Source organism: Hemicordylus capensis, chromosome 1 (assembly GCF_027244095.1).
Source record: "Hemicordylus capensis ecotype Gifberg chromosome 1, rHemCap1.1.pri, whole genome shotgun sequence".
Lineage (NCBI taxonomy): Eukaryota > Metazoa > Chordata > Lepidosauria > Squamata > Cordylidae > Hemicordylus > Hemicordylus capensis.
In genome coordinates, this window is record NC_069657.1 from 10,491,406 (window position 1) to 10,505,241 (window position 13,836).

Sequence of the window (13,836 nt, forward strand, 5' to 3'; positions counted from 1 at the left end):
AAGATTTCCCTTCAGAATGCCATTGAGTGGGGGCATGATAGCCACCCCGCCCCCACACACATGCACCTTAGTCTCTCCTAGCATGAAGCTGTGGCTTATGTGCCTTCCACATCTGATGCAATAGTATAGATTTTGCTCTTGCAAGTCTGTAGAAAAACGTAATGAGAAGCAGCCCGAAGAAGTTGCCTATACAAGACGATTCAGACCTCTGCAAAACTATGGTTTGTGCTAACTATAGTTTAGACTCTAAAGCATGATTTTTATTCCAAGCATACCATCAAACTGTGACTACTTGGGAAGTTTTCTTTTCTCCTGCCTTCCCTGAGAAGTAGCCTAGAATGCAGAGCAATGTCCCAAACCATAATTTGTCAGTTCACATGTAATGCCAAACCAGTTTGCCTGTACTGTGGTTTGCAAACCAGCTTCACATCTTGGTTTGGCTGCTACTCACAAACCAGAGTTTGTTGGATTGTTGTGTTGGCTGACGTCCAAACTAATGTTGCATTTTGTACAAGCAATGGGGGAGAGGTGATTTTTGTCTTTTGCTCCTTCTCTATGTGTCTCCCAAAGTTTTGTCTCTGTGCGTCTGGAACTGTCAGGGAACACATTTTAGGGTCCACAAAGGGGTGCAGAGAGAACAGGAGATGGATGAAAATCACGCTCAAAACATTTGGCACACAGCATTAGTCCAGATGTCAGCCGTTATTATTTATATTCTGCTTTTCAACAACAACAAAGTTCTCAGAGCTGCTTGCATAGGAAAAGGAATAAGATGGTTCCCTGTCCCAAAAGGGTGCAAAATTTTAAAAGAAACACAACAGCCACTGGGAAAATGCTGTGCTGGGGTTGGAAAGGGACAGTTCCTTTCCCCCTATAGGTAACAGGTAAGTGTCACTTTTGGAAAGTGCCTCTTTGCCTGGCTTCAGACATCATGACTAACCATTGGCTTTACAAACCTCGGCTGGGTTCTACACACAAACAATCTTCAACCTTCTGAATGAAATTGTGCAGGTCTTTTTGTAGTTGAAAGACCCTGTGTCAGTCAAGAAACAGTGTTCTTTAGGAAGCTAAAAATGAAGCATTGAGTATTGAGAGACTTGCTTTCTGTAGTAAAAAGCAAACACACCCAAAGTATACTTCTATTAGACTCTTTGGAATAAAAGAAATTCCTTTATCTGAACAATAGATATTCTCATAACCTGTTCTTTAATCAATTTATGTTTTTGCTAGACTCTGACTCATCTGACAGCGATGCAGATGAAGCTTCTGAAAAGAATACAAATGAAGAGCTTTCTCCAGCCAATTTCGAACTCGAAAAAGATGAGAAACTAACAGTTGATAAACCTGATGAGGAAATCCCAAAGATCTCGCATGTGTTGAAAGAAAATGACAGGAATCAAGTCCACCCCTTAGAAACTTTGAAACTAGAAGTTGAAGAAAGTGAGCAAGTGGTTCAGATTTTTGGAAACAAAAGTGACCAAGTGGAAGAAATCAAGAGAGAGGTAGAAAAATCGCCTAAAGGAAAAGGACGAAGGAGCAGAGCAAAAGATTCTTCCTTAGAGAATGTAAAAATCACACTTCTAAGCCAAGAAGAGGCAACAAGTGAACCTCTTGCAGAATCTGAACGATTAGAGAAGCCTTCTTTGGATGGTAAAGGTCTGAGCACCACTTCTGAGAATGAAATGGACTCCAGTGCAAAAGAGAAGACACTTTTGAAAAGGAGAACAGTAGAGTATCCATCGCCTGACAAAAGGGTGCGACTAGAGAATGAGATAGATGTGCCAAATATTGTGTCTGATGGGAGGGCAAGCAAAACTTCTGGGACAGAGGAATGTAAGGATTTCAGTGCTGATGACTCCCTCAGAAACGAAAATGAAGAAATGCCGTCCTTGGTGGCAGAATCAGATCAGCGCCTCCATGTTCGGGGAGGTGAGCACTTTGAAAGTTCTTTGGAGGAAAACCACAGCACCCCTTTGAAGGACGAAGATGATTCAATGCCTCAGATTGGGCCTGAAACCCTCTTGTGCCATGAAGTGGACTTGGACGACATTGATGAAAAAGACAAAAGCAGTCCTGAAAACTCAGTAGCAGAAAAACCAGGCCCCAGCACTCCCACTTCAAACCCACCTGCCTTACCTCCTGTGGCCCAGCCGAACTTTTCTGTAGCCTCACCTCTGGCCCTCAGTCAGGACGAATCACAGAGCATAAAGAGTGAAAGTGATATCACTATTGAAGTGGACAGTGTGGCTGAAGAGTCTCAGGAAGGTCTCTGTGAGAGCGAATCTGCCAATGGCTTCGAGGCTTGCACCACTTCCAGCAACTGTAGCACAGCAGTTCCAGAAAGAGAGATGGGAGAGAAGGGTAAATATCTCTTTATATATGGAAAGTCTGTTTTGATGATCTTTGAAAAGCTTCTAGTCCTTGTGGTGACGGTGTGTTGACTGACAATGCCAAAGAGTCAGCAGCAACAACTCAAAAGTAAAATCTAGTTTATTGGTGGGTTTTTGAGGCTGACTCCAGATCTCCTTGTGTTTTTCATTTATTGATTCATGTTTAACCTGCCCAGGCAACTAACAAGAAAACATCGGGAGTGGGGTGCTAAAAGTATTGAAATGAGTGGTAGTTACAGGTCAGCTGCAGTTTGGCATCTCCACATTTTGAAAATGAGATCAAACTTTGGTAAATTGTATGCACCTAAAATAGATTGATTGAGGTGAGTTGGCATTGAAACCTCAATCTTTCTGTGAATTAAAACATTAAATGTGTAATGATCAGAAGCTGCAGAAATAGTAGGTGCATGCCCCTTAGAACTACAGTGTATGTTGCATCTTTGTCTTTGCATCCAGCTGCAAGCTTGTGGCTATATTAAAGGCTTGCTGTTGGGGTCATGGAGAACTAGTGAGGACTCTCGTTGCAAATCTCCATCTCCTAAGAAGAGCTCTCTGGTTCAGGACTTGAGTCAGCCTGGAACATGACCCTGGTCATATATGGAGGCCTTGTAGGGATAAGAGGGAACAATACACCTCCCCGCCCTTACCCATTCCAAATGCCTTTCCTAGCCGGCAGCAGGTCACTAGAGGGTCAGATTTCGGTCTGGTCTGGTGCTAGATCTGAAATGGAACATTGTATAGTAGGCAGAAGATGGTCTGTACAGTGGAAAATGGAATGGGTGTCTTTGTTCCTTTCTGCTTGAAATAACTTTTGTAGTGCAGTGTGTTTAACCTCATAGCATGCATGCCCCCCTATACTAGAGTACTGTAGAGTGAGTGAGTGAGTGAGTGAGTGTGTGCGTGCGTGTGTGTGCTTATGTTTTTATCCTGCTCTATCCCACAGGACCAAAGTAGTTTGTTATGAGGGGCCAGAGCTGGCAAGTTCCCTCGCTCTTCCTACCTTCAATTTTACTGTGTATTTTTTTTCCTTTTTAAATGACAACTTGTCTTGTACCCTCAACTTTCTGTAGATCCCAAAACTCACAGGGCCATGTTGGAGGGAGGGAGTGTGTGTTATAGAAACCCTACTTATCTGGATTGAGATCCGTTGTAACCATAAGGAATGGGTTCTGTGCCTGTGCAGGGACCTCACGGGCTGATTGAATAGCTCCTCTTGATGCCCCGCCCGCCTGCACGTGCAGTGCTGAGTCATTGAAAGTGGCGGTTGGGGCATCTCTCTCTGTTTCTCTTCGACCGCCTTAGCGATCGCACCTCATAGCTGTAGCTCCTCAGATTTAGAATACTTGGATTTGACCTAAAGTTTGGACTGGATTTTGATTTGCTCTTATGGAACTGATTTGGTGAAAGATCGTTTGTCTTTGTAACTTGACTTGGAACGGACATTGGACTGAATTTGTGTGACAGACTGACGGATTTGATGAAGGCTTCATTTGCCGATTTTCGGACAATGGACGTGAAAAAGACCTTTAAAAGGTGTATTAAATGCCGCGCTAAACTCCCATCTACAAATTACCATGAAGCTTGTTTGATGTTTGGAACATCAGAATGTACTTCAACATTAAAATGTGCTTCAACACTTAGAGCATCAGAGTGTACCTTCGGTGCAACCAACCCACACCTGCGGTTTCCGCCATACTTTGCCAGGAGACTATGCTGACTACCTCCGTTGGAGATCACGGCAGGTACCCTCTGCACACATACGGGAAGAAGCACCACTTCAGCCACAACCTCCTACTATGCAGGCACAGCCACCTGTTATGCAACCACAGCCTCAACCACCGGTTGTACAACCACAGTTTCAACTGGTGATCATACAACCACATCTTCAGCAACAGCCGCAGCTCCAACAGTCGACCAAGCGACCTCTGGAGAAACCAAGTGGCAAGAGAAAGTGGAAGTCAATCCCTCCACCTTCAGAACCACCATCCTCACCAGGTGATTGTAACATGGAAAAGGACTCGGATGTGAGTTCTGAATCTGATGGCGGAGGTCAGATCAGTAAGTCGGAGGTCAGATCCTCCGTCAGATGTGCCTCCTAGGCTTTCTACCTCTCCAGCAGAGGAATTAAAGGCATATAACGCCCTAATAAGGGATATCGTAGAAGCACTGGGAATGGACCTAAAATCCCCAGATGCGGATGTAGTTGACCCGGTTTACAATATGATGGGACTGTCTAAGTCTCATCCAGTCACACTGACTATGATTCCTGCTATCAGTAAGGTGGCTAAAGCGGCATGGGAGGTCTTGCATGTTACAACTCCTATGTCTAAACGCCTAGAAAATCTGTATAGAATATGTGAGGAAGACAATGCTTACTTGCTCCGCCATCCAGTACCCAATTCCTTAGTCGCGGATTGCGCCTCTACGTCCAAGGGTGGGCAGCGCCATACGACACCTGTGGAAAAGGAAGGGCGAAAGATAAATGTCATGGGAAGAAAATTCACAGTACAGCTAGTCTCGCAATAGGTATTGCTAACTATGTGGCCTGCACGGCCTGATATAATCACTTATTGTGGGATGCCCTGTTACAGGACTCTACATCTATGACACCAGAAGAATTTCAATGGAAATTTAATGAAACCTGTGAGAAGACAATGGCAGTAACTAGGCAGCAATTGAGCGCCTTTAAGCATTTGGCTGAGACGGAATCTCGCACGATGGTTACGGCAGTAAGTATTCGCAGGCATGCCTGGCTCCATTCCACCTCACTCCAGCAGGATATGAGAGACAGGGTGGAATCTCTGGCATTTGATGGAAAAGGACTTTTCCATGAGGACACAGACACTTCGATGGAGACCTTGAAGAAGTCTAAGTTTACTGCACGTACCTTTATGACATCCTCGGGTGAGTCTGGTACTGCGTCAAAGAGCTGCTCCTACTCTTGTCAAAGGACCAATAGATTCCAGGACAGAAAAGAGTTCAGGAGACAATACCGACCCTATCAACGGTCTAGAGGGTATAATCAGAAAACAAAAGGAAATACAGAATGTCAAACTAAGGACACTCCTCAACAAAACTTTCGACAGGAATGTTCGTCCACTGCACACAGTTGTACATCCATTCGCAAAAATTGTTGGCCTGATACCACCTTTGACAGCCAACCTATCCGGGTCCCCTGCCATTGGTCCGGTAGTTGCCAGGAATACCATCAAACTGGCAAGCCATGCCCAAGCATGGCACAATATAACATTGGATCAGTGGGTCTTGCGGATAGTTCAGACGGCCTATGTGTTGGAGTTCGAGACCAAGCCTCCGTTTTCGGGACTGAAGTTCACACCTGCCACGAAAATACTAGAGGAGGAAATCAAAGTGCTGCTAGAAAAGCAAGCAATTGCTCCAGTGCAGTGGGCAAACAGGCTATTGGGTTATTACTCCCGATATTTCCCGATTCCAAAGAAGGATAATGGAATCCGGGCAATAATGGACCTAAGGGGTCTCAATTGTTAACATATTGACCAGAAAATTCAGAATGACAACACTGCAGTTTATTCTGCCCTTCTTGGTCCAGGGAACATGGGCAGCAACATTAGACCTGAAGGATGCCTACTTCCATGTGGGCATCCAGGAGAACCACCACAAATATCTCAGGTTCACTGTGGGAAGTCAAATATACCAATATATGGTTCTCCCGTTTGGTCTGTCAGTTTGTGGACACTGCATGGCAACCAGCAGTGTGGATTTAGAAGCTGCTAGGCCTGATGGCCTCCTGTACCGCCACTGTCCAGTATACGAGGCTGCACATGTGCACGCTGCAACAGTGGTACCTCCGCAACTTCCGCCCCAGTGTGGGCAGTAAAAACATACACTTGACTATGCCACAGGTAGTTATAAACAGTTTATGCTGGTGGATGGAGGAACGCAATCTAACACAAGGTGTACTATTCGCACCGTTAGCCCCCACCCACTGGGTGACAACAGATGCGTCGTTGACGGGATGGGGGGCATGGACCACTGCATCCAGGGCACATGGATGCAACCCCAGACACAATAGCATATCAACTACTTAGAGCTGATGGCAGTATTCCTAGCCCTGAGGTCATTCGAACAGTTGCCCAGGGGGACAAATGTTCAAGTGCAATTGGACAATACGATGGCAATTGCCTACATCAACCACTGGGGGGAATGGTCTCTCTGTCACTGTGTCTACTCACCCAAAAAATATGGAATTGGTGCATACATTTTGTGCATACAAAAACCACCCTGAGCTATTTTGGAAGGGCGGTATATAAATCCAGTCAATCAATCAATCAATAAAACAAAACATCATTCTGTCTATCCAGTGGCACTCCACACAAAGGGGGTGGACCATTGCTTAGCCGACAGCCTCAGCAGGGTCACCGATTACGGCCAGAGGCAAGAGTGGGAGATAGGCACCGAACATCTCCAGAGAGTGTTCGAGAACTGGGGGGTCCCTTCAATACTTGTTTGCGAGCTGTGCCAACAAAAAATGTGCCAACTACTACTCTCATGCGGGCATAGGACAGGGGTCCCTAGGGGATGCGTTCCAGCACATCTGGAGTGTGGGACTGTTGTATCTGTTTCCTCAGTTGTCACTAATAGGGCGAGCAGTGGCGCGAGTTATTCGAGACAGAGTGAACTGCATTCTGCTGACCCCATGGTGACCGTGCCAGCCGTGGTTTGCACCGCTTCTGCAATTGTCATGGGGCACTTTCCACAAATTTCCAAGAGCACCGGACCTGTTACAGAGGGAACAAGGAAAGGTCTTACATCCTGAAGTTCATGCCCTGAAGATGACGGCCTGGAGAATCAGGTTCTGAAGGATATCCTGCTAAACAGTAGGCGTGAAACCACGAGGCGCAGTTATGCTTGTAAATGGAAGCGTTATAGGACTTATATGAGGGAGAGAGGGATCAAGCCCTTGCGTGCCACTCCAAAGGAGGTTTTACTATACCTGATTTCGTTGAAGATGAAAGAATTGGCCAATGTTTCTGTCAAACTACATCTGGCTGCAGTTTCAGCAAAGGATAAAGATTGGGATGATTCAACAGTTTTTTCCCATCCAGAATCCAAACATTTCATGAAAGGCCTCAACAATTTGTATCCACCTATACGACAGCCAATTGAGCAGAGGAGCTTGTTTTTGGTGTTGTCAGCTATTGTGGAACAGCCATTTGAGCCTCTGGCATCGGCAACCCTTAGGCTCCTTACGCTGAAAACAGCTTTCCTGGTGGCAATCACGTCAGCAAAGCATGTGAGTGAGCTGACAGCTCTTCGCATGGTTAAACCTTACACTCAATTCTATCCTTACAAGGTGGTGATGCGACTAGATCCTCGCTTCCGTACAAAGGTGGTGACTGACTTTCATTTAAATCAGGAGATAATCTTGTCTACTTTCTTCCAGAACCCAGAGACAGCTTTAGAAAAGGCACTCCACTCATTGGATGTGCAGAGGGTAGGGATGGACCCGGACCTGGGTGGTTCGGTCCGGGGGTGGGGGGTAGCTTTAAGAGCGGCAGGAGGGTTTACTTACCCCTCCTGCCGCTTTCCCACTCTAGCACTGTAATGTAATGAGTAATTGGGGCGGCAGGATACCTCCCTGCTGCCCCTTCCACGATCTTGCTCTACAAAAACTCCCATTAATCCTTTGCGCGCGCACACAAAGGATTACTGGCAGTTTTTGTAGAGCAAGATCGGGGAAGGGGAGGCAGGGAGGTATCCTGCCTCCCCAATTACTCCTACAATTATGGCGCCAGAGCGGGAAAGCGGCGGGAGGGGTAAGTAAACCCTCCCGCCGCTCTTAAAGCTACCCCCCACCCCAGTGCTGGACCACAGTGTGGCGGTTCCGTGCACACCCCTAGCAGAGGGCCCTCCTGTATTACCTTGAAAGGTCCCATAGTTTCAGGAAGAGTAGGAAACTCTTTATTTCATACAAGGGGAAATATAAGGGGCATGCTATATCACGCCAACGCCTTGCCCACTGGTTAGTGGAACTTATATTCTAGGCATGTGCACGGACCGGTTCGGAGGCCATTCTAAAGGCCTCCAGACTGGTCCGGACACGGGTGGTTTTGGTTCGGGGGGGAGGTTCTAAGAAAGTACGGGGGGGGGCTTTACTTACCCCCCCCCAAAGAACGGCACCGTATTCTTTTGAGTAAGCGGGCGGCATACCTCCCTGCCGCCCGCTTCATTCCCCCTCTGGCGTGGCTCTGTCTGTCTCCTTTCAATTCTCAATTGGGCAGCAGGGTATCTCCCAGTCCCTGCTGCCCGGCTCTTCAATGTCCCAGATCGGCTGGCGGCCGCCCCCTGTGCAGCCCCAAGACCCCTGCCACCCCTTCCCTTCCCATTTCTCAAGGGGTCGGCAGGAGAACTCCCCTGCCGACCCCGTCCCCTTCCCCGGCTGCGCTGCAAATGGCTTCTAGGAAGCCTTTTGCGCAGGCGCACAAGGTATGCCGCCCGCTTACTCAAAAGAATATGGTGCCATTGTTTGGGGGGTAAGTAAAGCCCCCCCGTACTTTCTTAGAACCTCCCACCCCAGTGCCGGACCGCAGCTCTGCGCACACCTCTATTATATTCCAAGCATATAAATGTCAGGGGGTCGCACCGCCCAGGACGGTGCGTGCACACTCCACTAGAGCTTATGCGGCGTCAGCAGCCCATCTGTCAGGCATCAAGATGTCAGATATCTGCATGACGGCCACATGGTCCTCTCAACAACCATTCATCAAACATTACACAATAAATTTGAGGATGGCGAGGGAGGCAAATTTTGGAAGAATTGTATTAAAAAGGTTTTAGCTTAAGCTTCGGGTCAACTGCACCCGCCTCCAGGAGGAAGAGCTTGCTAATCACCCATTCCTTATGGTTACAGTGGATCTCAATCCAGATAAACAGGTTGCTTACCTGTAACTTATTATCTGGATGAGATCTGTTGTAGTCATAAGTCCCTCCCGAGCCATCCTTGCTGCAGTGTTAGTTGGAGGCGGGATACATTTCATCTTGCGGATTGTCACTGTGGGCAATCTGCGAGAAACAGAGAGAGAGACGCCCCAACCGCTACTTTCAACGACTCATCACTGCACGTGCAGGCGGGCGGGGCATCAAGAGGAGCTATTCAATCAGCCCACGAGGTCCCTGCACAGGCACAGAACCCATTCCTTATGGCTACAACGGATCTCATCCAGATCATAAGTTACAGGTAAGCAACCTGTTTTTAAATTTTCAAACTTCTCTATTTTATTTATGCTCAAGGTATATAGAAACAAGTATCTTATTTTTGGGTGGCCCCATATTGCTTCCCAAGTGACCAGGTACTCAGTCACCTAAGTTCCCTGTTGGAAGGAATGATGGTGTTGCAAGGCTTTCTTCTGGGGTGAAATCCTAGAAAACCTATAGTTGTGAGGGATGAAATATATTAGAGGTCCGCTAATGAGAAGAGCACTACAAGAGTCATCTATATCTTGCAAGTTTACGTCTGAGTAGTGACATTACTGTCAAAGTTTCTGTTAGGTCAGTAGATCTATTAGGTTTCTATAGGTCTATCAGTGGCTACTGGTCTGAGGGCTATAGGCCATCTCCAGCCTAAGAGACAAGATGCCTCTCAATACCAGTTGCAGGGGAGTAACAGCAGGAAAGAGGGCATGTCCTCAGCTCTCACCTGTGGGCTTCTTAGAGGCATCTGGTGGGCCACTGTGTGAAACAGGATGTTGGACTAGCTAGGCCTTGGGCCTGATCTGGCAGGGCTGTTCTTACTGCTTCTCCCTTTTAGTTAGTTTGGCATAGTAGAACAAAAAGGGTTTGAACCTGAGAAGCCTCAAGACGAAGGCTCAAAATTGACCATCCTAAAGAAAGAAGTTCTAGAAGGTGGAGATTATGGGCTAATAAAAAAAACCCCAAAACCTTTTGCCTCTCTGCAAGAAGGCCATAGGAGGAGAATATGAAGAAAATCTTGGGATAAGATAAATCTTTCAACTGCTGCAGTAGAAAATTGTCAAATCTGATCCTAAACATGGGCATAACACCCACTCGACAAACTGGGACAAATGTCCCTGGGTCCAGATGGTTAGGGGGCCCCCAAGCCGGCCACCCTGCTGCCCCTGCCCTGCCGCTGGCCCTCCTCCCCTTCCTTAACTATTGGCCTCCGGGGGTGGGGGGTGGGGTGAACCAAGTGGGACAGGCCATCCCCCACCGGTGGTGGGCCCTGGGGATGCCTGGCGGGCCTTTCCTCTCCTCTCTGGCCAGCCAACCGAACTGTGTGCTTGCGCAGTTCAAATATGGATGTCGCATGCTTGTAATATCACGTGCATGCGATGTCTGTATTTGAATTGCACAGGTGCACAGTTCGGCCGGCCAGAGAGGAGAGGAAAGGCCTGCCAAGCCTGCAGCCACAGCACCTGCCGCTTGGCTTAGCCAACCACTGGGGGCTAACAGTTAAGGGGCAGCGGCAGTGAGATGCTGGTGGGCAGGGACAGTGGCAGGGAGATGCTGGTTGCCCCACCCCTTGCGTCTGATGTCAGATGCAGGGGGCATGGCTTAGGGTACTGGGGTGCATGTGCGCTTTATGTACATGATGGGAGGCCCCTTAAGAAGACTTTGTCTCCTGGCCCTGATCCTAAAGAATGTTAAATGTAAAGATGCCTTTTCATTTTATTTTTCAGGTCAAAAAAGGCCTGGCGATAACAGTAGCAGCTCACTGGCAAAGAAGCAAAAGCGTACCCCAAAGCGAGCAAATACAGTAGCCAAAAATGAGAAGAATGGGACAGGTATGTTGTGGAAGGGATTCTGCTCTGCATCAGTCACTCTACCTTAGCGATGTGATAGAAAGAGAAACCTAGAACTTGAACTTCGATCTGTGACTAAACCTGCTGAGGACCAGCTTCTGTATGTGTTAGGAGTTTATATTTAGGTGAAAATGTATTCTGCTTTGTTGAATTACATTATTTTATTCAATATTCCACCTTTCCTCCAAGTGGCACATTTTTGTGGCTTTGGGTTTTTTATTCTATACAAACTCCTTGGCCAGAAAAGTGATACTCAAATCTCCCTTCATGGTTCAGGCGTGACTTGGAATTGGGGACCTTCTGTCTCTCACTTGTTGATTTGAATGTGAGTGGGGAAGTATCCAATTCGGATCTCATCTTGAGTCATGAGCTGGTTTTTGTGTGCCCTCGCGTGCGGTAGAAGGAGAATAGTACTAGCTTACTTGGCAAAGCTGTTGTAAGGATTGTAGCATTAATGCGATGGAACACTTCGAACAATTATATTTGAACTCCTCATGTTGGAGTGCTGACCCCAGTTGAAAACCTTGTGTTCCAGCATGCCTTTGGCCTGACTAATGTGGTTCTTTTAGGATTGCTTATACTTGCTGCTCAGTGTTTGGTGAATTGTTTTTATCATGGGTGTGTATTAATTTTTTGTTAGCTGCCTTGAGCATTGCATGAAAAATGGCAGGATTTAAGCTTTGAAAATAGAAAAATGCTCAAGATCATTATTAAGTTTAAAAACTGGAAGGATGTTCCATGGTTTCTTGGGCATATAATGAAATTGATAAATCTGCATTTAACCACACTGGATGTGGAAGAATAGGCTAATCTAAATGTATCTTTGCTTAGTGCCAAATGCTGTCTTGTTACAGGACAAAGCAGTGACAGCGAAGATCTTCCTGCCCTAGATGCCTCAAGCAAATGTACTCCAGCAAAACATGTGGGTGTGTCCAAGCCACAGAAGCTCACTCGATCACCTGCTAGAGTGATATCCCCTCATATCAAAGATGGGGAGAAGGACAAGCAGAGAGAGAAGAACCATCAGAATGTTTCTCCCAGAGTATATAAATGGAGCTTCCAGCTGAGTAAGCACTGAATAAGATACATATTTTGTGGCGGGTGGTGGAGCAGAATAGGGTGATGCAACACAGTAGGATAGATGTAGTCCTTCAGCTCTTGGCTCTTACTACTCTTTTGTTCTCCAAAGCCCTGGGGCTCTTTGGAAGTTCTTACTGTGGTTTCTTGCAAGAAGGTTGGGTAAATTTCCTTGAAAGACGGCTGGACTGCCACTGTCTGTCTTCTGCAGTCTAGAGCTGCAAGAGAGCAGTTTGTACATTCAAGGCTTGTGTCCTGTTCATGTGCAGCAGTGGGGAGACCTGGCAGACTTGGTCATTGCCCAAGTCAACGGAACATGAACTCGAGAAAATCCCCCAGAGTTGTTTGCAGTGGCTGGGCTTCCATGGTAGGTTTGAAGAGTCAGTAGGAAGTTGGAAAACAACCCTGTTGATTGCAGTGGGATTTCTGTTTCAGTAATATGTTTGGATTAGCATGTATGCCGCTCTTCCTACCCCTACCCCCCCTCCTTTCTTTAAAAGGGTATAGTTGGAATTACCAAATTTGTCTTTGCCCTATCCAGTTCCAGTAACATTCTCCACCCACCCTTATCCCTGCCCCAATTGTTTCAGTTATAAATACAATGAGAAAAAAGTGTTTGTATTCTAAAACACGTAAGCCCTATTCAGAGATTATTGTGCAGATGTATCGATACTTGTACATGTGTTTGTGTGAATGACTGTACCTGTTTTTTTCAAAAGTGAACTTGGATACAGGCCACTCAAATTCAGTCAGGATGGGTACTGCTGTTCTTGTGTACACTATAGATGTCTTGTACATCATGTGTCAATAGGGCTACAGATGTATTTGGTTGCCTGTTTTTAACCTCACTCAGTAGAATAGATGGTGCAGTTCTTGGTTGCTGCTATCAAGGCATCTCATTGGGTTATCCTCGTCACGTGCTCCTGGTCAGGACTATGTAACAAAACTAATAGAAGCCATTAGAGCCTGACAGGAATAACCCCGCCCCAGTTCTTATAGTCCTGCATTGCTCCTGGCAGGATATATTTTTGCTTGCTTATATCCCTCTGTCCTACGCTATTTTCTGTGGTCCTTTGCTGTGTGGTGCCCTTATAATTGTCATTGTTCATAAGTCAGTTTATTCGTCTTTTTAAAAAAAGAAAAGCTTTGTCGTTTTTGTGGTGTCCGTTTTCCCACCCTCTCCTCCTTCGTCCCCTCCCCCCCTTGTTGCTACCTCCAATCTGTCTCCAGTGTATGGAGTACACAGGGAGGATTTTACATGTTTTAGTGCCGGCTGGGCGGGCAAACTCGGAGTTTCCAAAAGGAAGAAGGGCACCTGGTTTGCTGCTTCCTAGTACAGAGCAGGCAGTCCCCACGAAAGTCTCCCACCTCCCTGTTCCTTTCTTGGCGGTTTCTCAACCGTCCGAGCGGGCAGAGCGAGAGGCCCCAGAGCTATTCTCGTCTCCATGCAGTGCGACCTGGGCAGTTTTTACAGTGGAGCAGGAAGGCGAGCCGCCGCTGAGGCGCCTGACTCGCAGCTCTGCGGCAGCGCTTTCAGCAGCAGTAACAAGGCAGTGTAAAGATCAAGCCAC

General features: G+C 46.9%; 1 protein-coding gene across 1 annotated transcript in view; it reads left to right on the forward strand.

The window, feature by feature from the left end:
• Window positions 1-13,836, forward strand: part of ARID4A (AT-rich interaction domain 4A) — an 89,605-nt gene that overhangs the window by 66,777 nt on the left and 8,992 nt on the right. Inside the window, exons 21-23 of the mRNA XM_053254231.1 lie at window positions 1,231-2,361; window positions 11,066-11,170; window positions 12,043-12,255. Of these exons, the coding sequence (XP_053110206.1) occupies window positions 1,231-2,361; window positions 11,066-11,170; window positions 12,043-12,255 (1,449 nt within the window). The remainder of the gene's footprint in view (window positions 1-1,230; window positions 2,362-11,065; window positions 11,171-12,042; window positions 12,256-13,836) is intronic.